Source organism: Mesoplodon mirus, assembly GCF_964341445.2.
Source record: "Mesoplodon mirus genome assembly, chromosome: 6".
Classification (NCBI taxonomy): domain Eukaryota; kingdom Metazoa; phylum Chordata; class Mammalia; order Artiodactyla; family Ziphiidae; genus Mesoplodon; species Mesoplodon mirus.
The window spans coordinates 133,555,714-133,580,318 of record NC_138982.1 but is presented as its reverse complement, the minus strand read 5'-3'; the positions used below and the strand labels follow the sequence as shown (position 1 = coordinate 133,580,318).

General features: G+C 43.4%; 1 protein-coding gene across 3 annotated transcripts in view; it reads left to right on the top strand.

The window, feature by feature from the left end:
- Nucleotides 1-23,819, top strand: part of TIAM1 (TIAM Rac1 associated GEF 1) — a gene marked incomplete at its 5' end in the record, with an annotated part of 515,782 nt that extends 491,963 nt beyond the window's left edge. For all 3 annotated transcript variants that reach the window (XM_082624561.1, XM_082624563.1, XM_082624562.1), the window contains 8 exons: nucleotides 2,266-2,445; nucleotides 2,542-2,660; nucleotides 9,200-9,308; nucleotides 13,750-13,808; nucleotides 14,711-14,813; nucleotides 17,269-17,356; nucleotides 19,542-19,714; nucleotides 23,295-23,819. In XM_082624561.1, the coding sequence (XP_082480687.1) occupies nucleotides 2,266-2,445; nucleotides 2,542-2,660; nucleotides 9,200-9,308; nucleotides 13,750-13,808; nucleotides 14,711-14,813; nucleotides 17,269-17,356; nucleotides 19,542-19,714; nucleotides 23,295-23,764 (1,301 nt within the window). In that variant the 3' untranslated portion in view covers nucleotides 23,765-23,819. The remainder of the gene's footprint in view (nucleotides 1-2,265; nucleotides 2,446-2,541; nucleotides 2,661-9,199; nucleotides 9,309-13,749; nucleotides 13,809-14,710; nucleotides 14,814-17,268; nucleotides 17,357-19,541; nucleotides 19,715-23,294) is intronic.
- Nucleotides 23,820-24,605: the final 786 nt, after the last annotated feature.

Here is a 24,605-nt window from a genome sequence, read left to right as displayed (position 1 = left end):
TCTAATGGCCAAATGTGCCAAGAAGATGAAGAGACCTCTTTTTTTTTTTTTTTTCGGTATGCGGGCCTCTCACTGTTGTGGCCTCTCCCGTTGCGGAGCACAGGCACTGGACGCGCAGGCTCAGCGGCCATGGCTCACTGGCCCAGCCGCTCTGTGGCACGTGGGATCTTCCCGGACCGGGGCACGAACCCGTGTCCCCCTGCATCGGCAGGCGGACTCTCAACCACTGCACCACCAGGGAAGCCCTGAAGAGAACTCTTTGAGGACAAAAAGCCTATGATTCTTAACAGACTCCCATCTAGGTTGCATGGGAGTGATGCTCTTTACTGCTCAAAGAGCTGAGAACCGTGCCCTCTTTTGCCCTGATGTGAAATACACTTGATGGGTGAAACGCACATGGCTGTGTTTTGGGGCATGAGGACTTTTGGGGGAATTCCTAGGCCTCTTATGGGCATGGACCAAGACTTGGGATGTCCACGGAAGCTGCGTTTGCATGCATCAGCTCTGGGCCTGGGCTCCCTTCCGAGGCCATGGGCTTCTCCTCAGTCACCTCATTCCCAGTCTTCTTTGTCTTCAAGGATTTGGTGGCTGGACCCATGGAGTCTGATTCCTCTTAATGGGGCTTAAACAAAATGAAAAGATTGTAGTCTTTACAAGGCCTTCCCCACATGATTGCTGTTTTTCTTAATTGAATAAAGATAGTAAGAAGAATCATTTTACAGTTTCATGGTGTCCTTTTACAGCATCTTCTGTTCTTAGCTCACATTCCTAATTACTGGAGATGGAAATATATTTTTATCAGAAGCTTAAAAAATACATGCCTACAGTTAGTCACTCTGATACATTGTCCTTTCTTCTTCCCATTCTTTGCCCTCACTTCAGCCTCTCTCTCCGCCATTTCTTTGCACCTGGAAGGCATAAGTCGTGTCTTCCTAATTATCCACTGGCAGGTACCTTTGTCATTGTCTGGGGACCCACAACTCCCCAGGGCTGCTTTTCAGCCCAGCTGGGACACAGATAAAAGCCCAGCTGGTGAGGAAAGTGCTGCCTGAGTTACCTTAGGTCAGATGTATGTTTCCCTCTGAAATAAATCCTAATAGCTGGTAGCACTGAATTAACATAGAACAGATCTTAAAAGGCGTTCACTGCAGGGGATCAGCCTTGCTCCACTTACCAGAGCTGCAAGGTGCTGCTGCTGCTTTTTATTTTCCTGCCTTTTCTCAAAAGAGGTTCTACCAGCAAGGAAATGCTTGAAGGACTAGAAAAACTGGCATAAGGAGTGTTTTAAAACGTAGGCTTTCGGGCTTCCCTGGTGGCGCCGTGGTTGAGAGTCTGCCTGTTGATGCAGGGGACACGGATTCGTGCCCCGGTCCGGGAAGATCCCACGTGCCACGGAGCGGCTGGGCCTGTGAGCCACGGCCGCGGAGCCTGTGCTCCGCAACGGGAGAGGCCGCAACAGTGAGAAGCCCAGGTACCACAAAAAAAAAAAAAAAAAAAAGTAGGCTTTCATATTATTCAGATATGGTGAGGCCAACAGATCAGGAAACAGTTGCCATCAGAAAGATAGTTTGTTACTTACTCATGGTTCCCAAGAGAAGGGAGAGTGTTACGCCATGCAGGGCCATGAGGGGAAGCACCAGAGCCCACCAGGAGACAGAATGAGTGAGGGCGAGGACATGGGCAAGACCCTGTATTGTGGTTTCTGCAGGAAGGAATGGGTGAGGCAAGGTAAACAGGTTTAGGATCGGGTAATTTGAATAATCTCAGCAGGCTCTGGGGTGATCAGGGCAGGGGAAATAGTGGCCTCGAGTGTAAAAGCCTAATAGAAGAGGGAAGGAGGCAGGTGGCTCTGGATTGGTTGGCTTGCATGTGAAAGGCATGCTTCCAGGTGAGTCCTTTACCATCTAGGAATTGGCTAGCTCTGAGATGGGCAGTTTCCCCAGGGTCTGTAAGGCCTCAGATGTCAAAGTATCAGAATAAGAAGACATTCTTAATGCAAGGACCATAAACAGCAGCCCTTGAAAATCCATGTGTATAGATTTACAGACTCTGCTATCCCTTAACTCACTGGGCCGCCCCTCAAATAAACAAATAAATCTGACGGACAGGCCCTTCCAGTTGTCCCTCTGAGCCCTCTTTCCCCCCTCTGACAACTCACTGTACTCTCAGTCCTGTAAAAAGGCACCTTGGAATTAGTGAGTGAAATTGTGAGAAGGGAGTCATTTCGACATCCTGCCCAGACAACCTGTATTTAAACTCTTCCAGCCAAGATGGATGTGGCTTTCAAGGCATTCCTGGATGCCCAGAACCCAAAGCAGCAACACTCGTCCACTCTGGAGTCTTACCTCATCAAGCCCATCCAGAGGATCCTCAAGTACCCACTTCTGCTGAAGGAGCTTTTTGCTCTGACGGACGCGGAGAGTGAGGAACACTACCACTTGGATTGTGAGTCATGGGCCCCTGAGATCTGCTCCTTGCTCATGTCTCCATGAGAGTCTTTAAACAGCCTTTTCATTTATTTCATGACGTGTTTTCTTCTAGTGGCCATCAAGACTATGAATAAGGTTGCAAGTCATATCAATGAAATGCAGAAAATCCATGAAGAATTTGGGGCTGTGTTTGACCAGCTGATTGCTGAACAGACTGGTGAGAAAAAAGAGGTAAGGACCCCCACTTCTTCCCAGCACACCTATCCACAGAGCTGGGTTTGTTTGTTTCTTTTTAAGGTGCTATTTGTAAGTAAAATAGTTACAAGGATAGTGTTTTTGTTGGTGAAACCTTTTTTTAAATTAAAGTATAATTACTTTACAGTGTTGTGTTCGTTTCTGGTGTACAGCAAAGTAATTCAGCTTCTTTTTCAGATTATTTTCCATTGTCGTTTATTACAGGACATTGAATATAGTTCCCTGTGCTATACAGTAAGACCTTGTCATTTATCTATTTTAAATATTAGTAGTTTGTATCTGCTAATCCCAAACTCCTAATTTATCTCTCTCCCCCCTACTTTCCCTCTGGTAACAATAAGTTTGTTTTCTATGTCTTTGAGTCTGTTTCTGTTCTGTAAATCAGTTCATTTGAATCATTTTTTAGATTCCATATATAAGTGATACCATAAGATATTTGTCTTTCTCTGTCAGACTTACTTCACTTAGTGTGATAACCTCTAGGTCCATCCATGTTGCTGCAAATAGCATTATTTCATTCTTTTTTTATGGCTAAGTAATATTCCACTGTGTATATATACCACATCTTCTTTATCCATTCATCTGTCAATGGATATGTAGGTTACTTCCATGTCTTGGCTATTGTAAATAGTGCTGCAGTGAACACTGGGCTGCATGTATCTTTTCGACTTAGAGTTTTCTTCAGATATATGCCCAGGAGTGGGACTGCTGGATCATATGGTAGTTCTATTTTTAATTTTTTAAGAAACCTCCATACTGTTTTCCATAGTGGCTGCACCAGTTTACATTCCCATGTTGGTGGAACTTTTGTCCTTTACGCAAGGCTACATGGTGAATTTTCTTTCTCAGCTGAATTATTTCTTAATATAGGAAACATGTCCTGATGCCACCCCTTCACCCTCGGGACCTCTGGTTTTGTTCTGTGTTAAGTGTGAGAGTGAATTTCCATGACCGTAACTTGGGCTGTTTCTCTAAACACCAATGAAGGTGGAGGCTATATCCCCAGAGATTAGAATAATAACCGGCATGTAGTAGGTACTCAATAAATACTTGTTGAGTGAATGAAAGTTTCAAATGGCTATGAATCTTTTTTTTTAAGTCTGCCTGAAAATCTACTTAGAAGAAATAGTCACAGGAACAGATATACTTGAGAAAAACATAGCATGAACTCTAAGTTGTGCTTGAGTTACTGAGAAGAGCTTATGTGAATAAAAATGCTGATAATACTAAAATGAATCAGTATATCATTACAGATATGATATGTAATGATATTCATCAATGCCTCTGTACCTCATGATTTGATTGGAATATTGTCCTCGTTTTGCTTTCTGCCTCAAAAAAGGAGACAAGCTGGGAGGCAACTATGAAGAAAAACTCTCTTGCTGTGATTGGAAAGAGGAGGAAAGGCAGTGGGGCGGTGGGGAGAGAATGGGGATAAGACTTGGTTGTTTAGTCTAGATGTGAAAACAGCCTTATCTTCAGAGGTATAAAGGGTTATTATCTAGGTTCACGTTTATGTCGTCAGTGAAACAAAACAAGGTTTTGGACTATTAAAAGATTTTTCAGAAAAAGGTAAATTCATGATATCTCATAGAAATGTACAAGTGAACACGTATGAAGGAATTTATTTTACTCAGACGATGTGAGGGAACCAGACAGTCAAAATAGCACAGGTATATGTATGAAGTGAAGAAATATCCAGATGATTTGTGAATGGAGACAAATTGGTTTCTCTACAGCACGAGGAAGTCGCTACCAGACTGGAGAGAATTTATACATTTATCTGTTACCTACACCTTACAAAGAGTGGCAAAGGAGTTCAGAGGCACATAGATACAGGGTTGGACTCTGATAGCCCAGGAGGGTGTGCATAGTTTTCCACTGAAATACAGTTTATTTTTTGTACATGATATTTCAGGCAGAGCATGAGAATGTTCTCAGTCTACCAGGCAGATAATTTAATCTATCAGAGTGTAGAAAGGATGGACACTGCTACTCTTGATTTAGTTCCCATTTTCTTGTAAAACTATTATAGTAAGAAAAACATACTATGTTTATTAAAGAAGAGGGCAAACCTCAGAGAAAGGCAAGGAGAAAAATTATCTATGATCTCAAAACGCAAAACCTCTTGATGTTTTGGTGTTTATTTTAATTTTTAAAAAATTATGTATATTATATATTTGAATAATTAAATATAGTTCCGTATATTTCTTGAATATTTTGGAAGTTATTTTGTACCTCGAATTTTTTATAGTGAACAAAGAATTATTTAATTTTCATGTTATTTTAAATGGCTCAAAAGAATCCTTGAAATTACTGTAGAATATTTTATTGTGTGATTGAACAATGGTTTACTTAATTCCTATTGTCAGGCAGTTCGCTTGGCTTCATTTATTGATGACTATGAATAATACTGCAAACGTTTTAGATCATAAGGCTTCTTCCATCCTGTATTTTAGTTTATTTCATTTTGACAGGAGTGAATTTTCTTGGGTCATGGAAATGAACAATTTCAGTGTATTTCATTATATTTTTCATTATATTCTGAATTGATTTCTGAATTTTAATGAGAGCAAAGGACCATTATGCTAAAGACTAGAAGGTGATATGGATAGCAGATTGTGAAGACTTTAGAAAAAAAGATGAATATGATTCAAAAGTCAGAGACTCTAAAAGGGGATATGGCTTTGGTGAGACTGCCTGTTCTCTAAAATAAAATTCTGTCAACCAAGTAAGAAATCTTTCCAATGGGGAACAAAGAGATACAGTGTTCTACACAGCAGTCTCTTGTGAGCAGAGATTTTGTTAGAAAAAAAAAAATGTACAAAAGATGGAAGGAGGGACATTTGACCATATACCAGTATTACAGGGTAGGAAAGTCCTATATCAGTATTAGGATGTCTGAAGACCAGAAAAATGAAGGCTTGGAGAAGATGCCAGAGAGAGCACTGAAAGATTATGTCTTAGCACTATAGGAAGAATAAGAAAGAAATAGGCCCCTAAAAGGGGCCACAGGTATCGTAGCCAAAGACAAATTGATTATCCAAAGAAAATGACTCAAATCTACTTGATCTCTTTTTTTCTCCATAGAAGAGAATGGTCTTCTAACTGGAAAGGATAGAGTGGTCTTGATTCCACAAAAATAAAACCACAGGGAGAATGGTCCTGGGCAAATAGGATGCTCTCTGCCAATATCAGTTATAATTCTGCAACAGTACTTACAGCAAGCAGTATACTGGAACAGTCATGGAAACAGCCTATAGAGGCAGACATTTACAAGTTATGGCCTCGTTTTCACAAAGGTGATTCCTGATCATTGAGTAACCTTTTAATGGCAATAACCAGAAAAAACCCTAGACTGGTACTGTGAACAGTTGGTAAACAGGAATAGGAATATGTATCAGTATCTACTGGGAATGGTAGGTCTATACTGAAATGGTAACATTCCAGGGACACAGAGTACCTGATTCTGTCACCAGCCAACTGTCCCCAGGAGGTCCCTGAAGACAGATATCCGCAGAGGACAAAGAAACATTTTATGACGAAGCTGGACCTTCAGTCCCTACCCCATGGTAAACTCTAGGGCGTTGGGCTGGACCACACAGAGGTGGTAGAGGTAGAGGCCTTTTAGCAGAACTCAGAGTTTTGGGGGGTTTTTTGCGGTACGCAGGCCTCTCACTGTTGTGGCCTCTCCCACTGCGGAGCACAGGCTCCGGACGCGCAGGCTCAGCAGCCATGCCTCACGGGCCCAGCCGCTCTGCGGCATGTGGGATCTTCCCGGACTGGGGCACGAACCCGCGTCCCCCGCATCGGCAGGCGGACTCTCATCCTGCGCCACCAGGGAAGCCCAGTCTCAGAGTTTTGATAAGATGTTCAGAAGGGGACCAATGGAAGGCCAGGGGAGAGGCTGTTGGCCAGAGGGAGCAGCCCTGACCCCCTTATTACATTTACAGTGTGGAAACGTGTCAAGAGAGAGGAACCATGTGCATTGGGACTGTATCAGCCTGTTTTTACCAGGTAACAAAGAACTAAAAATCTTAGTGTTCACTACAGCAAATACTTGTATTTCACTCACAGGGTGTGGGTCAGCTGGGCTTTGGCTTGTCTTGGTGAACTTCAGAGCTTAGGTCTCAGAGTGTTCCATGTCTCTTCATTCTAGGATCCAGGCTGAAGCAGCAGTGATTGTCTAGATCATGTCCTTTCCATGGCTGGAAGGCAGAAGCTTATGAGGGCTGGTGGAAACTTCTGATACCAAGTCCACGGCCCAACTCATATGGCCAAGCCCTAAGGCTTCGGGGCTCAGCCTAGTTTAGTGGGAAGTACTAGAAAATCACATGGTGGAAGGTGCAAATACATAAAGGGAGGAAGTAGAGTTTGGACAATGATCTATCCCAGTGATCTTTAATCACGTTTTTAAAATTGAAGTATAGTCGATTTACAGTGTTGTGTTCATTTCTGCTATACAGCAAAGGGAATCAGTTATACATTCTTTTTTAATATTCTTTTCCATTATGGTTTATCACAGGATATTGGATATATAGTTCCCTGTGCTATACAGTAGGACCTTGTTGTTTACCCATCCTATATATCCTAGTTTGCATCTGCTAACCCCACACTCCCACTCCATTCCCCCACTCCCCTTGGCAACTACAAGTCTGTTCTCTATGTCTGTGAGTCTGTTTCTGTTTCATAGATAATTTGTGTTATATTTTAGATTCCACATATAGGTGGTATCATATGGTATTTGTCTTTCTCTTTCTGACTTATTTTAGTTAGTATGATAATCTCTAGTTCCATCCATGCTACTGCAAATGACATTGTTTTGTTCTTTTTTTTATGGCTGAGTAGTATTCCATTGTGTATATGTATCACATCTTCTTTATCCATTCATCTGTTGATGGACATTTAGGTTGTTCCTATGTCCTGGCTATTGTATCAATAAATAGGACTGCAATGAACATAGGGTTGCATGTATCTTTTTGAATTATAGTTTTGTCTGGATATATGCCCAGGAGTGGGATTGTTGGATCATATGGCATTTAATCACTTTTAAAAACATTCCCTCTAAGGCTATGGACCAGAATGGTACCAAGGAATTTGACTTATGTATATACCACTCCACTGTGGTGTGTGGGACGTGGGTAGTGGAGACTATATAGTTCCCTTAGTGGATACTCTCCTGGGTGTTTGGTTGACTAGTTACTTAATATGTACAAAGTACTACAATTGCTTAATGTCTTTAACCACTGACGGTACTACTAATAATATTGCTCAATAATAATTAGAGTAATTATTAATTATTATAATGATCCCAATCATTATAGTGGCAGCAATACCACTGTATTCTGTACTGCTGGAGCCCCATCTCCATCACTGTAGCTTGACCTGGTGGCTTGAGAAGGGCAGTGTCAAATGGCACCGTGCTCCATGGGGGGTTGCTCGGCAGCTGTGTATCTAGAAACCCAGTCAGATCAAAAGCAGCAAAAAAAAAAAAAAAAACAACCCAGAGCCATTTGTCCTTGAAGCTCAACATCAAGTTTTCCAATATTCAAATTTCTGCTTTGAGGGAGAAGGACTCGGGCTTAGTTTCTGTGGACGCAGAGCAGAAGTGAGAGGCTGGTGGGCGGGTGCTTCAGGGAGGTGAACTAGAGGGAGACCCTCCTAACAATTTATGGTGTTTCCCAGTGGGATGGACCGTGGACTCTGATTTCTGCAAAGCCTTGTGCTCTGACATGTTTGCACAGGGAGCACATTGAGAGACCAGATGATCCTTTCGCCTGTGATTAGGATGCTGAGTGGGTGGGAGGATGGGATTTTGATAGACTTGGAAGTGAGCCAAGGACTCCAGTGAAAAAGGCACACATGACTATTGTGAGGTGTAGACACCAGTGGAATCTCAGGATCATCGTGTCTCTACAAGGAGAAGAGGAACTTGTCCATGTGAGATGGTTTAGCATTTGACCTTCGAGGACACAACACTAGACCTCATGGTTTCCAGAGCTCACATTTGCACAAGCTTAAAGAACAATCTCCCAACTCCTCAGTTGGCTTCTTTTCCCTCTTCTAAAGTGAAATGAAATCTTCCTTAAAATGAGTTGGAAGAAAAAGAAATAATTGATTCCACTGCTTCTCAGAAGACCCTGGCTCCAAAGGGATTTAAACTCACAGGTGGCAATGTCTGCCATTTCCTGGGCTGGATCTTTGTTGCTGACAGCCATTTGTTCTCCTTAGATAACTCTCCATTTGAACACAAACCCTCTCCAATTTTGTTCATCAGTTTTGACAGGTTTACTGCGTATGAATTTCAGAGGCCTGATTTGTACCTTTTGGCCACCTTATTCTTGAAATTCTGATAGGCAGACAGGATAAGGGAAAAAAAGTTGACCAAATGAGAGACATTATTTAGAGACATTATTTTCTTGAAGTTGAATTGACACCAGCCTGTTGCATTTTAAAATGTCATGAATGTCTGAGTGTTTTTAACATCGCCCAGTAAGTTTTGCCCTGGATTTCAGGTTGCAGATCTGAGCATGGGGGACCTGCTTTTGCACACCACTGTGATCTGGCCAAACCCGCCGGCCTCGCTGGGAAAGTGGAAAAAGGAGCCCGAATTGGCAGCTTTTGGTACGTGTCACGAGAAGGTTTGGAGGGGAAGAGGGAGGCTGGCTTATTTTTCGCAGTAAGTTAACATTTCTTTTCCAAGACACAATTTATTAAAATATAGTTAATTACAGTTATCTGCATTGTCTTCCTGCTATGGCCACCAACATGTCACAGATACTAAATTAAACCTTCCAGCTAAGTATGACGAATGTGGCCACCCAGCTACCAAGAGGGAGGGAATGGCTGTTCAGGTCTCCCCCCAGGTATAGACATATGGGCAGGAAAAGATTTTTTTTAAGCTGCTGCTCTGAATATCTTTTCAAAATAATGAATTAATAATAAACCAAGGAAAAATCGAGTGAAAAATCAAGACAAAACTGTCTCTGTTTCTGAGCTCCCCAGTCCTTTTATTCTCTTCCCAACTCTGTGTTGCTCTGTGTGATGCCAGGATTCAGGGCATGATTCTCACCTCACCTGTTGTGGCATCACTGGATGCCTTGATCAGTTACGAGGTGCTTCTCAATCGCATCGTGGCTAATAGAAGCGAAAGTAGTGATGTTTGTGAATGATTAATTTTCCAATAAGCCAGTTCAGATGGATGCAGTTGCTGCAATTAGAAATCTCATGTGGTTGTATTGTAAAATGCCTTTTTTTTTTTTGCGGTACGCGGGCCTCTCACTGTTGTGGCCCCTCCCGTTGTGGAGCACAGGCTCCGGACGTGCAGGCTTAGTGGCCATGGCTCATGGGCCCAGCTGCTCCGTGGCATGTGGGATCTTCCCGGACCGGGGCACGAACCCGTGTCCCCTGCATCGGCAGGCGGACTCTCAACCACTGCGCCACCAGGGAAGCCCCGTAATAATGCTTTTTGAGTGAGAAAAACTATGGGGTAGTCTACTGGGCACTGTACATGTTCAGGAAATATGGCTTATTGTGTGTAAATGCTTGTACAGCATGCAGTGTTATTTCTGGGTATAAAACGATCAATCATGATCAGTGATCAGTGACCAGTGTTCATGCTTTTGTTTTAGGTTGTGTCTTTTCCTAGCCTCTCACTAGAAGATTCATGGGCAGGAACACAGTATAAAGGAAGTCTAGTATTTCCATTGTCCTTCCTTACCTTATCTTTCTGGGGGCAGAAGAGGGAGGGTGTTGCTGCTTACTGCTTCTTTAACTGAACTGTTTTTTTCTTTTACGATGTGAACAGCGCATTCCCAAATGGAACATCCTAGTGATATTAAAATCAGAGTATTTAATACAAAGATTTATTGCACTTCCTAATTAGATGACTCAGCTTTCATTGAAAACCTTAGTGATATTCCTAAAGATTCCAAAGAGCCACTGTAGCTGTTGATGCCATTTCATTAAAAATAATAAAGGAGGGCTTCCCTGGTGGTGCAGTGGTTGAGAGTCTGCCTGCCGATGCAGGGGACACGGGTTCGTGCCCCAGTCCGGGAAGATCCCACATGCCGCGGAGTGTCTGGGCCCGTGAGCCATGGCCGCTGAGCCTGCGCATCTGGAGCCTGTGTTCTGCAGCGGGAGAGGCCATAGCAGTGAGAGGCCCGCGTACCGCAAAAAAAAAAAATAATAATAATAATAATATTAATAATAATTAAGGAGCATATAAATGTGAAAGAAAAACATGTGACTAAATATGATATACAGAGGAGTAGTGGGGTATTTTGACATGCTGGTGGTTTTTGATAGTAGTGGGTCTTTTTGGCAGGGGGAGGGATACTACTTGTTTTGCTTTGTTTTGTTTTTCCCATCATTAACAGTTGCATTTCTTATATGGCAGTTTCTTCTTGGAGAGGTCTGGGAGCTTTCTGATGCTTCTGAGTAGGTCATTTATGGGGTGTAGGATTCTGAAGGAAATAATCCAAACCATCTCTCTCCCTCTTTCTGATGCTGGGCTATTGATGAACCGTTTCAGAGTTCAACGTAGGGATTTTTCATGCCTGTCTCCTGAATTTTACATATTTCCTATAGTTAGAAATAAACAGATTTAGAAAAAGGAAATCCTTTGGGACAAAGTAGGAGGTTGGCAAACTTATTCTGTAAAAGGCCACATAGTAAATATTTTAGGCTTCACAGACCAAGAGGCCATAAGTAGCCAGACGCAGCTGTAGACAGTATGTAAACAAATGGGCACTAGTATTTGCGGGTTGTGCGGAAACAGGCAGGCCCTAGTTTGCCAACCTGTGATAGAAAGGGTTCAGGAAAATGCCAGTTTTGAGGTTTGGGGGGCAATGTGTGTGTTTGGCTCAAGGCAGGCTGTCGTCATCGTAATGAGCTTATTGATGGATTCCCAGTCCTTGAAAGGTGACATGTTTGGCAGTTTCGGTGTGATTTTTAAGTAGCAAGCAGAACAGAGCCTTAGAAATGTGGTTTGTTTTTTGTTTTTTTTGGGTTTTTTTGCGGTACGCGGGCCTCTCACTGTTGTGGCCTCTCCCGTTGCGGAGCACAGGCTCCGGACGCACAGGCTCAGTGGCCATGGCTCACGGGCCCAGCCGCTCCGCAGCATGTGGGATCTTCCCGGACCGGGCCACGAACCCGTGTCCCCTCCATCGGCAGGCGGACTCCCAGCCACTGCGCCACCAGGGAAGCCCTAGAAATGTGTTTTGAAACAAGGAAGAGTTGCTGTGAGGGAAGTAACTTAATTACCATTGAACAGGCAGCTTTGGGGTTAAAATGTGGTTGTCTTGTTTCCGTTGCTCTGATCTCAGGAAATAGTGCTGCTTTCTTCCGAAAACAAAGTTGACCGGCTGCCCACCCAGCACCTTGATGTTTTACTCCCAGGACGGCTAGTTTGTACTCAGGGCTGACGGTCACCACCTTTAAAAGAAGGAAAGAAATAGTTTGTTTAGGTTTCGGCCTTAAAGGGTGTTCGATGTTCACCTCTGGGGATATCGAGAGAGTGATTTAGGCTGGTCAGGGCAGCCAGGCGTTTGGACATCAAGGCCACGTCTGAAGGGATGGGCAACACTTGGAGTCACCTGAGTGACAGTCGGCTGCGGATCAGGGAGAGATCAGGGTGGAAATGCTCAGAGCCCAGACTGGGGTCCACTCCGGCCCGACCGCTGTGATCCTAGATGGTCCAGGTGAACCGAGGCAGACCAGTAGCCTTCTTAAGAGTCACGGCAACGACCTCATTGAGCTCTGGTCCCGGTGAGATGGTGGGTCTTCTGAGACTAAGTTCACTGGCAACCTCACCCTCTCCTGCAGTGGCGCTCCCTCCGTTTTAGAGGGCCCTGCTGTCCTGGACACTGTGATTTCTGAAGGCTTCATGGTAAGGACAAAGGACCGCCTCGGGTGCTACTGTGCAGCCTCCGTGCAGAGCTGGTGTGGCCTCCTGGGGTCAGTGGGAACCTCGCAGTCTGTCCTCTGGGATTTGTACGAAGTCAGGTGCTGTGACAGCTCAGACCCAGTGGCTGGGGTCTGCTCCTTTGTACCCAAAAGCTTTTTTTCCTGCAGTCTTACACAAAGGGAGCCTGATGGGTCAGTAGGATAAAAAATGATAAAAAATATACCAGACACGTTGGGTTAGTCTGCAGAGGGCCTGGGAGCCTGGGGAGCCTGTCGCTGAGAATTCCCTGTAATTGTGTGTCTGGTATACCAGGTGTGCCCCCTCCAGCTGCCATGTGACTAACGGGGTCCTTGCTATGCCTTGGGGTCAGAGTGTGAAGGGAGGTGGAGACCCTGATCCAGGGAGCCAAGGATGGGCTGGGGTCACCCTTCCTTGTCGTTCTGGACACCAATTCTTCTTTCCTCTCCGGGGGGAAGTCAGAATCACTGAGTGTTGAACATGCTTGGCATTGTTTAAGGAATTCTATGGAAGATTATGCATAACTCCATTGTATCTTCCCCCACCCCCAAAGAATATAAGAAAAAAACTACATACTCCCTGCTTCTAAATCGTTTATTGTGATTCATCCTGTTTGGAAAAAGTAAAATTGCATTCTACTTCATAAACTAATTCTTATTTATGGAGGTCAAAAGAGATGAATTACATTTCCTGAATTAGGAGCACTCTGCGTGTGTGTAATATTAGCTTAATGTGCATAAATAGAAATTACCTTAAACATTATTATTATTGATGTTTGTATTGTTCCTTCAGCTGCTGAACTAGTACATTTTTGTTAAATGTGTATAAGCTGAAGTTTTAAGCTTGAATTGATACCATGATGAAAATATATTTTACCCAAAAGTTTCCAGTGGGGCAGGAGGGTTTATTTCCATCTCTTTAGGCTTTCTCTGTTTATCTGGGACCTGGAAAATTTTGTCGTAACAGATTTTGCGTCTCTCAGATGTGCTGAGTGAGTGGAGGGTAGAATGGGAGCTGATTCAAGGGGACTGTCTGTCCTCTTTATAACGGTAGTGTTTGTTACCACAAGTTATTGTTGAAGTGAAGGGGAAAACCAAACCCTTTATGTGCCATAACTGCCTTCATTTTATGTTTTTCCAGTCTTCAAAACTGCTGTGGTCCTTGTGTATAAAGATGGTTCCAAACAGAAGAGGAAACTTGTAAGACTTCTTATTTCACCCCATAGTTTCAAAGTATCTCCCTTACTATCTGTTCCTCAGTTGCATCTGCGTAATTGTAATTCTGCTCCTTTGTCAGGCATGAGTGTTTTATGATTTTTTTTTTTTTAAGTGTTGCTGAGGACTTAAGGAAATTGCCCATCCTGCCTTCCTGCAGGCAGACTCACGTTTAGAGCATGAAAGTAAATAGCTATTGGGCCTACCATGGCCAGAACCTACTACCTTCCTAATACTATTTTTATCCATTCCCTGTTCTTCCTGCCCCTCTGTGCTTGTTTTGGGATCCCTTTTCTCTTTCTTCCTTTGTCTCTCTTTTGCCTGATTTTGGTTAGCAAGCTTATTTGCGCACCCTCAGCAGATTTGTCACATGGCCTCTGGCTTGCTGCTGGGTGAACAAAAGTACACATGGGGGAGTGACCCGGGGTTCCAGCATCACTGCTTTGTTGTTCTTCTTGTTTTTTTTTTTTTTAATTAAAACAATTTATTTATTTGTTTTAATGACATATTTTTAAAATTTTATTATTTTATTGAAGTATAGTTGATTTATAGTGTTGTGCCAGTCTCTGCTGTACAGCAAAGTGACTCAGTTATACACATGTAGACTTTCCTTTTGTTATATTCTATTCCATTATGGTTTATCACAGGATATTGAATAGAGTTCCCTGTGCTCTACAGTATGACCTTGTTGTTTCCCCATTCTCTATATAATAGTTTATATCTGCTAACCCCAAGTTCGCAGTCCTTCCCTCCCCCCTCTCCCTCCCCCTTGGCAACCACAAGTCTGTTCTCTATGTCTGCAGCATCACTGGTTTAGAAAGTGTGTGCAGGTCTGGTCCGGGCTGAGCACAGACTTCTCATGCACCTAGTTCCTTCTCTTCCTGCAGGTAGGATCTCACAGGCTTTCAATTTACGAGGACTGGGACCCCTTCCGATTTCGACACATGATTCCTACCGAAGCGTTGCAGGTTCGAGCTTTGGCCAGTGCAGGTAAACTCTGAAACAGGTTGGGTACATATTTCTGTGTATGTATGAATTGTTTTTCTGAATCCACACTCTTGGTTCTAACCACCCTACCATCTTTTTTCTTCTGTGCTTAAGTCTCCTTTCCCTCAGTCTCTCCATTGCCTCTTATTTACCCAGCTGTTTATTAAATGAATGAGCTAAGTGAATGGAGGTAGCGCCTTTAATACTGTTCCAAGGAATTCTATTCATTCTGTTATATATATTAATAACATTACAGGGACTCACATCTAAGTAGCAATGAGTCTTGTACTTCTGGGAAGAATCTTTGTGACCATCAGCAGACAAAGCCCATGTAAATAACTCACTTGCCTTTTAACTGGGAGACCCAAAAAGACCACCCAAAGCACAAAAAAAGCCATTGAATACATTCTTTCTTCCTGAAGCATTACAAATCTTTATCTTTGTATCAGCATGAAATGTCAGTTCTTTTTCTATGACCCAAGTAGCCTTGAAGCAAGTTGTTAGGTAGTGATGAAAGTACTTGCTAAGATGATTAGTTGATGCTTTAGCGCATGAGAAGAGAAGTGAATGTCAGCACGGTATTGACTAAGAATAGCAATATTGCTATGACTCAGAGGCCCCATCCAGGGCTTAATTTGAGGCTGTTTTAAGGAGGAGCAATCAGCAGTGGTTCTCCCGGGCACACCCGAGAAGGAGCAGCTTTGGGGTCAAGTGGAAACTCTCGGGACCCCTCTATTCCCGTCCCATTTGGACAGCAGGTACAGCTTTCTGGTTGTAAGAGGGGCCATGGAAGTGGACCTCTGCAGGTGCACAGTGGATCTGTATTTCTCTTTTGTGTTTCTGGCATCTAGCATGAGCGATAAGTTCTTCATGTCCGGTTGGTGTCACTCATTTCCTCCCCATTTTCACTTGTCACCTCCATGAGCCATAAAATTGGCTCTAATCCTTATAGAACCACCTCTTCCCTAGTCCAGTGTCATGAATACTGCAGGAAAAACCCGCAGTATTTGGGAAACCTCCAGTTATCCACCCAAGTTAAACTAGATACCACTTCCTTCTCAGTTGTTATGCATTGCAGGAGGAAAACTCAAATGCAGAAACCACGTCTGGCAAATGTATTGGGGATGATTATTTGCCTTAAGAAGGTTTCTGTCTAACCTACTGGCCCAGAGGACCCTCGTGCCTTTTTAGCTTTGATTTGATTTGTAAAATTGATTTACACATGAATTTTCAGGCCCCTATAAATCATAGGTCTACAAACAGCTATAATAATATTTTGAGGTTTGGACACTTAAACACTAGCACTGTCTTACTTTGCAGTCTTAGATTGTGAATTATCTAGTTCATATGTTTCCTTGTGCCTGGTTTATAAATAGGAAAGCGTATGCTTATAACAAACCTCAAAGGCTCCTTAGCCAGGAATTTTGCCTTCATTGAAGACTAAATACATGAAGAATTTAAGTTTGGAAAACAAAGCCATCTTTGTGAAGATGATATTCCGTTCCCGCCCTCGGTTTTTCATTCAAATCAAGTTTAAAGTCAAGAGAAAAGTTTATTTTAATGGACTTACAAAGACCAGCCAACACATCTCTTGTTATGAAATAAATTCCAGTGGATATGAGAATCAGAAGATGGAAATTTCTAGATTTCGTCTTCGTATGGGAAAACCCGTGAAACTCTCTGCATATGGGTCCTGGTTGGTTAAATAATGTGGGCAGGATGAGGGTTTGTAACTAGGGTTTTGAACCATTAGGTAAGGATGAGACTTCACAGTGTGCAGTCTTGAGGTCTGCAGTGAATTGTTTCTTTCATAAACACTAATAATGAATAACCCAGCAAAATAATATGATATTCAGGCACTGAAAGACTTAGAAGTTGTTTCTAAATATAACTGTTTCTCTCTTTCTCAGTGTACCATTCTGGCTTCCTTCAGGTTGGGTGCTGTGGGCAGGCTGAGAAAGAGGAACCCCATTCGTTCCCAGGACACGCTTGTCCAGGGCACTAGTCCCAGTCGCTCAGGGGGAAGGCTGTGCTGCAGATGGCAGGGGCTTGCCTCTTTATATCACTGGCCTGATGAAATCAGCACTGGAATCTTGGGCTCTGTCTAGTCCAACTCTTGCCAAAACAACTAATCACTTAATTAAAATAGTTCAGCCAAACGGGCTGTGCAGCTAAAAGGGTCAGTTTTTCCATCAATATGATTGACTGATTGTCCTTTTAGACCATCCAGAAGGAGATTTTAGCAACTGGTAATTTTCCAAGCATTCTTTTTCTTCACGCCCATTAAGTTCTCAATCATTTTGTCTCTTGAGATCACGGGATAGGAATGAAGTTTCTTTGGTCATATGTGGTTCTGCTCTATTTAATCCTACACCAAAGCATGGGAAATGCTTTTGTAAAAATGCAAATAAATCTCTTTGAAACATACTCTCATTCATCCTTGTTTTAATTTCTCTAGATGCAGAAGCAAATGCTGTGTGTGAAATTGTCCACGTAAAATCGGAGTCTGAAGGGAGGCCAGAGAGGGTCTTCCACCTGTGCTGCAGGTGAGCCTGGAGCCGTGAAGTGTGTGGGAGGTGCCACCCAGAGGGAAAGGGATGTGACAGTGCTTGGTGTCCCCTACCCCTCTGGGTTCTGCAGACCAGCCTGTGCATCCCTAGAAGCTACATTCTTTCTCTTGTGCACTTGAGAAAGTATTTAACACTTATCAAGTAACAGTAATTGGATAAATTAAACTAATTTTATCAGAATGTAGACAGTAACCTGGTTAATATCTTTCTAAAAGGAAATCGGAATTTTCACGTATATATTTGACATTCCAACAAGGGCTTTCTTCCTATACGTACATTTGGTGGGTTAGAAGGACATGGTTGTCTCATGTTTTGTTTTGGTGTTTGGGTGCATCATTTATACTGTAACATCTCTGAGGTACAGCAGCAGATGGAGAGTCACCCGGGAGGAGGTGAGGGTGTGTGCAGTGTTGCTGGGATTCCTCGTCGTGTAGGGAAACTTCAACCTAGGGAGGCTGGCTCAAGTGACTCAGGTTCACCTACGGATCTGGAGGGGAAGCTGAACTTATGATGTGGGCTTCCACTTACTTCTTCTTTCCCTCCTGTCACCATCCCCTCTCCTCCTCCTCATCTTCCTCCTTTTTGGGCTCTGTCATTAAGAATTTGAGAACTGTACGTTTCTCAAGTGCAGCCAATTCTCTCTCTCTCTCTTATTTTTGGCCTAAAGACACCAGGCTGGATGGTGCCAACAGCCAGCATTCTGATACATTTGACTTTAAATATGATCTGTACTCCATGATGCTTTAATTTTATCATAGATGCTTAGTAATTTATTCAGTACTTACCCAATACCCCACACCGTATGTAGTATACTATGGGTTGCCCACGGACACACTACAAACTCAACGGAATCAATATTTTATGGTTGTTAGTAATATTTGATAACGTGGCTGCTGATACAGTAAGAAGGCACATTTACCAAGCAGGAACTATGCTGAGCACCTTACATGCATTATTTCACTTAGTCAGACTGAGGTACTGTTATTCCATTTTACAAATGGGGTGCCAAGGCTCACAGAGGGTACTTTGCTAAAACCTTATAGCAAATGAATACTGAGTTCAAACTCAGTGGGTTTGACTTCAAAGCCCATGTCTTGTGTTTCTTCATTGCCTCTTTGTTGGGTGTTGGGTGACAGGGATCAACAAATGCAGATCCCAGGAAGCTGTTGGAACTAGAATTGAAATTTTTTTCAGATAATCTACATGTGGTTTAGCACCATCTTTACAGTCTATTTAGGCTAATCTGCTTGCGACTTTTTTTTTTTTTTTTTTTTTTTTTTGCAGTACGTGGGCCTCTCACTGTTGTGGCCTCTCCCGTTGCGGAGCACAGGCTCCGGACACGCAGGCTCAGCGGCCATGGCTCACGGGCCCAGCTGCTCCGTGGCATGTGGGATCTTCCTGGACCGGGGCACGAACACGTGTCCCCTGCATCGGCAGGCAGACTCCCAACCACTGTGCCACCAGGGAAGCCCCTGCTTGCGACTTTGTTGATAAATCCACAGGGTCCAATGAGCCCGCCCGTAGAGATGCCATATTCATTGTTAATAAGGAATGCCAGCTAAAACTTGCCTGGGTAAAACTATTAAGAACTTAACAAGAAAAATAACCTAAGAAGCACTTTTTTTATTGTGCAAATTGGAAGTTGGGAAGATTTTCCAGTTCTTAACAATGTAACTTTAATATTTACATGTTGAAGTGTGTCATGGAAGGTGTTGATATTTAACAGGCATTGATATCCAACTCAGAGGAAACTCAGGATGTTGGGACATCAGTTTCCAAGTGCGCTGCAGAGCAGCAAGAATCTTGTGGTTCCTTTGTCTGTAAAACATTTTAGAATGAAAGGCTCTGCCTTAAGTACCAAGAGCAGAATCTGGCAACTTTGTGGTGCAAAATCCATCTCTCCGTCAATCTATTCATTTATGGGCTGCTCGGTCCCAAATTGGCTGCAGGAGATGAATCACAAAACATAAAGGGAAAGGAATACGTGTTCTTTATCTCCAGCGATGAAAACACTGCTGCTCGGCAGTGAAATTGGAGTCGTGGCCTCAGTCTTTAACCTTTGGTCCTCAGGGATATTTGTTTGGCTGCCCCTGATAACATCAGAAGTTCCATCCTGTGTTAAGTGCTGTTTCCCTAACAGGTGTAAATCTTCTTTTCATAGCTCCCCAGAGAGCAGAAAGGATTTCTTGAAGGCTGTGCATTCCATCCTGCGTGATAAGCATAGAAGACAGCTCCTGAAGACCGAAAGCCTTCCCTCTTCCCAGCAATATGTCCCTTTTGGAGGAAAACGATTGTGTGCGCTGAAAGGGGCCAGGCCAGCCATGAGCAGGGCAGGTACTGTGGGGATTCAGACGTTCAAGATCCCTGTCATCCCCACTCCACTGTAGAACTGACGTCCTCACTGAGCAAGACTTAGACGTGGCCTTGCGGGGGCTAACGCTGGAGTACATTCTTCCCTGGTGTGAGGTTCCCGGCCCTTGCCTCCCTCCCTTGGTTTAAGCCTCTTGCCCTCCCTCAAGCTTTCCCTTCGCTGTCCTCCTCCTTCTGGCTGGTGAGCTCCCCTCTCATTTGCCAAGCTGGGAAGTGAGCACATTCTCTTTCTGGAGGGGCTGTCTTAGCCCGCTTGCCGAATGAGAGTTGCTGCTTTGCATGACAGCCAGCTTTGTCCAGCAAAAAGCAGTGTGTGATGTCTCAGCAAAGTCACAGCCCACCATTCTGAGAACATGGTGGCTTTCTCCTCGAGAAACACAGCCATGCCTGTTCTCAGTAAGGAGGCCATGTTTGGTAGACCAGATGACCCATCAGATTTTTACCCTCACCTTGGGCCTGCAACTATTTTTAGCTTCCATGTTCATTTGGGGAAGCCTTGAGCTGCTATTAGAAAAGAGGAATCTGGAGTTCAAGTGGTCCCAGGGTAAATATTCTTTTAGGACTTATTCTACCACCTTGAAGCAGTAAAGATCAATACGACTCCCTGTAAATGGCATTAAAGTCTATCTAGGAAGAAAGATATTTTCCTAACACTTAGGTATTAATGACATCAAGACATTAACATTTTTTATCACTCCTTTCTTAAGAGGCAGTCCAGAATTTTGCAGGGAAGATTCCAATAAAAGAGGCTTCCTTTGCATTTGCCGGAAAGGCTTCTGATCTCTTTTCTAAAGGATTTTCCGCCTTTTCTCAATTGTGTTGAAGAGGCAGGTATGGTACTGTGAATGGTTGAAGGTTTTCATAGACATAACCCTGACAGAGTGTATTATACTCTTTAAGTACCTTAATTTAACTAATGTTAAGGGGCTAGTTATCTTATATCTATTCTCCAATCAGTTGATAAGTGTTTACTGAAAACCTGGTATAGTGAACCCCCAGTACTCTTCTGGGCTCACCAGTGTCTTGCATACTTCTCTATCCACAATTTCTCATGGAGTCCTCATGTAAAAAGCTTTCTCATCCCTTTAGAGCTCACAGCAGAGAATTTCACCTTGGCATTGTCTCATTTGTTCCTTTTACTTGTGCCACATATATTTAATTAGGATTAGGAATATGTGTGCCAACCTCAGGAAACCCCACCTGTCATTGGTCAGGTTTCTGTTGTTAATCGATTAACCTAAAGTCAGAGCTGCCTTCACTTTGAAACTAAGCATTTTTAGTCTGTAGGACATTCAGAAGTTTTCCTGCTGAGATCCCTCTGGGAAGAAAACAAAGTTGCTACAACCTACCCCATCATCTTGAATATCAAGAGAGAGAGCCTTGATGTCAGAGCCTGTTGGCTTTGGCTAGTAGGAAGATTTTTTGCCTGATGGCTCAGTTTTGGCTAAGAAAGTCTTGATTTATCACTCTGCTTTTGAAGCGCCTCACTATCGTCAGGATCTTCAAATTCGATGATTTAAAAATGGTGTGGGAGTGGGTCAGCCCAGCACTAGCTAGTCAGTCTTAATAGTGAACAGTGGAAATACTCAAATCAAAGATTGTCTCCTGGAATCCCGTAAGGCTGGCTGGGTTATTCTTACGCTTCATTATGCATTGTCCTGAATACCCAGCTAGTTTATTTCTCTTTTTGCTCAGTAAAGGCAAATAGCCAGTCTCCCTTAGTCTAAAAGCACTTTATGTCTGCCAGTAACCTAACTACACATTTTTTTGTTTTTCCAACATTTTCTTATGAAAATTTTCAGGCATATAGAACAAATGAAAGAACTGTATACATTCATACCTACTGTCTGTAATATTTTTTATGTTTTCATTGTCACATATTTATTCATCTGTCATCCATCTGCTCATCTTACTTTTGACACATTTCTAGAATAGACATTAGCATACTTCACTCCTAAATACTTAAACCTGCACATCCTTGACAAATATTTCCAATATCCCAATTTGGAATTGAGTTAATTCTAAGAGAGTGATTGGAGAGAGCCAGGCTCCTCTCTGGTGGTACTGAGACAAAATTGAACAGTAATTTCTGCTTCTTTCCAGTAGAGTAATAGTAGTAGTAGGTAGTAGTAGTTTTGTTTTGTTTTTTTAATTCTTTCTTTTTTCCATTTTTCCTGGAAATGATTTTCATTCCCCTCCTTGAGTGAGAGTGGTGTCTATTTCCTCCATGCTTTAAGATGATAGAACACTCAGGAATGATGATGGAAGCACAGGGATCTGAGACAGAGGATGGTCAGAGCGGGTGCCAGTTTAGACCACTGTCCAGCTCACTGACCTTGTACCTGCTGTATTTGAAGTCAAGGCTGCATTTGGCGGTAATTGTGAATAGTCACCTTCTAGCAGCACTGAAGCAGTTTAATGGTTTTTCAGGCTTAGATTTCAGGAAAGTAGCTCCTAAGTGGTGTCTGGGCTCCTGCCTCCCACTGGAAAGCCCATGGTACATTTCAATGTCAAGGGAGAAGTGGCAGCATTTCCATGTGTCTGGTGTGTGTGTGTGTGTGTGTGATTGTTTGCTTGATTGGGTGGTGTCTTTTGTTTGTTTTAAAAAATACTGGCTTCCTCGAGGGCAGTAGGGTGAAAGAATGAATTCAAAGATTTGTTCTTCTTAACTCTTAGTCACTTTATCTAGCACTTTGTTAATCAGCTGCTTGGGTGTTGTATTATTTATTTCTCCTTCCACTCCGGCACTGGTAGTTTAATTGCTTTGTAGAAGAGAAATTGGGGATACACAAAACAGAGACAGGAGAGACTAAGGCTCACATTTGCTTTAGCCTCAACTTCACATGGGGCTTTGTCAGAAAGAGGACTTAATATCTCTGAGACCCACTCTTTCTGTAGCTTCTCCAAAAACAATGCTGTGCCCTTAAGGTACCTGCAGATCCTCGAGAAATGTTACATTCAGTTTTCCAGAAAGCAATATAACTTGGACCCGTGTTTTTCCCTCCTTGATATATCATGGTGATTTCTACAAAGACAATGAAACTCTGGAGGCCTCCCCCATCCTTACTAAAGATTTATTCCAGCTAAATGACTCTAGGACAGCCCCGGGAGATTCCCAGAGCACTGTGACATGGGCCATGGTCGGAACTGAGGGCACTAATTAATCCCAACATCAGTGGTGCACTCGACAGCAGCAAGAATCTGCACTCCCTGTCTCCCAGGTGCACAGGGTAGAGAAATTATTTCAGAGGGAGTTGAATCCCCTTTCCCCCATAACCTACAACCCACCCATATGCCGCCCCCAGCTGCGCCCCCCTTGCCCTTCCATCGTTGGCTGTAACATCCTCCAAGTCCAGACACCTGTGCAAGGTAAAGACCCCAAGACAGACTGGTGAAATCCGGACTTTAAGCCCCAAACGACATCCAGGTCCTGAATGCATATCGTGTAGTCTTTCCTTTCCTTTTCTTGTATTTGCTTTCTGGATTTGCATCGCACGTAAAGCATGTGGGCGTTTTATTTTTATATTTTTGTGTGTGTGCGCAGTGTCCGCCCCAAGCAAGTCTCTTGGGAGGAGGAGGCGGCGACTGGCCCGAAACAGGTTTACCATTGATTCTGATGCCATCTCTGCCAGCAGCCCGGAGAAAGAGTCCCAGCAGCCCCCTGGGGGCGGGGACACTGACCGCTGGGTAGAGGAACAGTTTGACCTTACTCAGTACGAAGAGCAGGATGACGTCAAGGAGACAGACATCCTCAGTGACGATGATGAGTTCTGTGAGTCCCTGAAGGGCGCCGCGGCGGACCGAGACCTGCAGGAGCGGCTTCAGGCCGCCTCCATCAGTCAGCGGGAGAGAGGCCAGAAGGCCCTGGATAGTCACGCATCCCGCATGACGCAGCTCAAGAAGCAAGCCGCCCTGTCGGGCGTCAACGGAGGCCCGGAGAGCACGAGCGACGAGGTCATTTGGGTTAGGCGTGAAGACTTTGCCCCCTCCAGGAAGCTGAACACTGAGATCTGACTGCCCCGTGCCCCGGTAGAGACAGTCCTTGTAGATACGTCTCCTGCCCCACCCCTACTCCACGCCCCTCCCGGACTCGCGAGGGGGAGAATGTTCCCTTTAAGTCGCACTCTTGCACACACGGTTTTGGCAGCTGACTTTGTTCTGAAGCCATGTAGCCACCCAACTTTATCGTTTCTAACAACATCGGAAAGAATTGTTCAAGAATCCCAAATCAGCTTGAGTCCTCTCTCTATGTATTACCAAGGGTAATATATTACCCTTGGTATATAGAGTCTTATATTACCAAGGGCTTTTATTTATTCTCAATCAGGGCCTAAAGAATTAAAAAAAAAACAAAAAATTCTAAAGCACTGGAAAGCAAATTACCCCAGGAGTGAAGTATGTACTACAGATTAGTTTAAAGGGTAGCACATGAAAAAATAATAAAAGATTCTATCTGAAACCAATCCAGGAGCCATCTCCTAGTTGGGGAAACAAAGCAACTGTACAGCTTGCAGTGTTCTTACTCCTTTCCCTCTTAAATGTCTGAGAATATCTGTGTATTTTAAGAATGTGTGAGGAGAAGGTGGAGATAATGTTTCCATGAGCCTTTTTTTTCTTTTTTTTTTCTCTTCTGTTTAGGTCTATGGCTGGTCTTACTCGATGTCGGTGTTCGGAAGTTCTAGTTTTGCATAGAATTATAAAGATGCCAAACTCCTTGGAAAGAGATCCAAATTTATCACTTGAAGAAAAAAAAAACACTATTTTTTGTATTTTACCTGAGATGCAGGGGGGCACAAACAGATGAGACTTTTACACAGTGTTAGTGTAACTCTGAGTTTAAAAAAAATGAGGATTT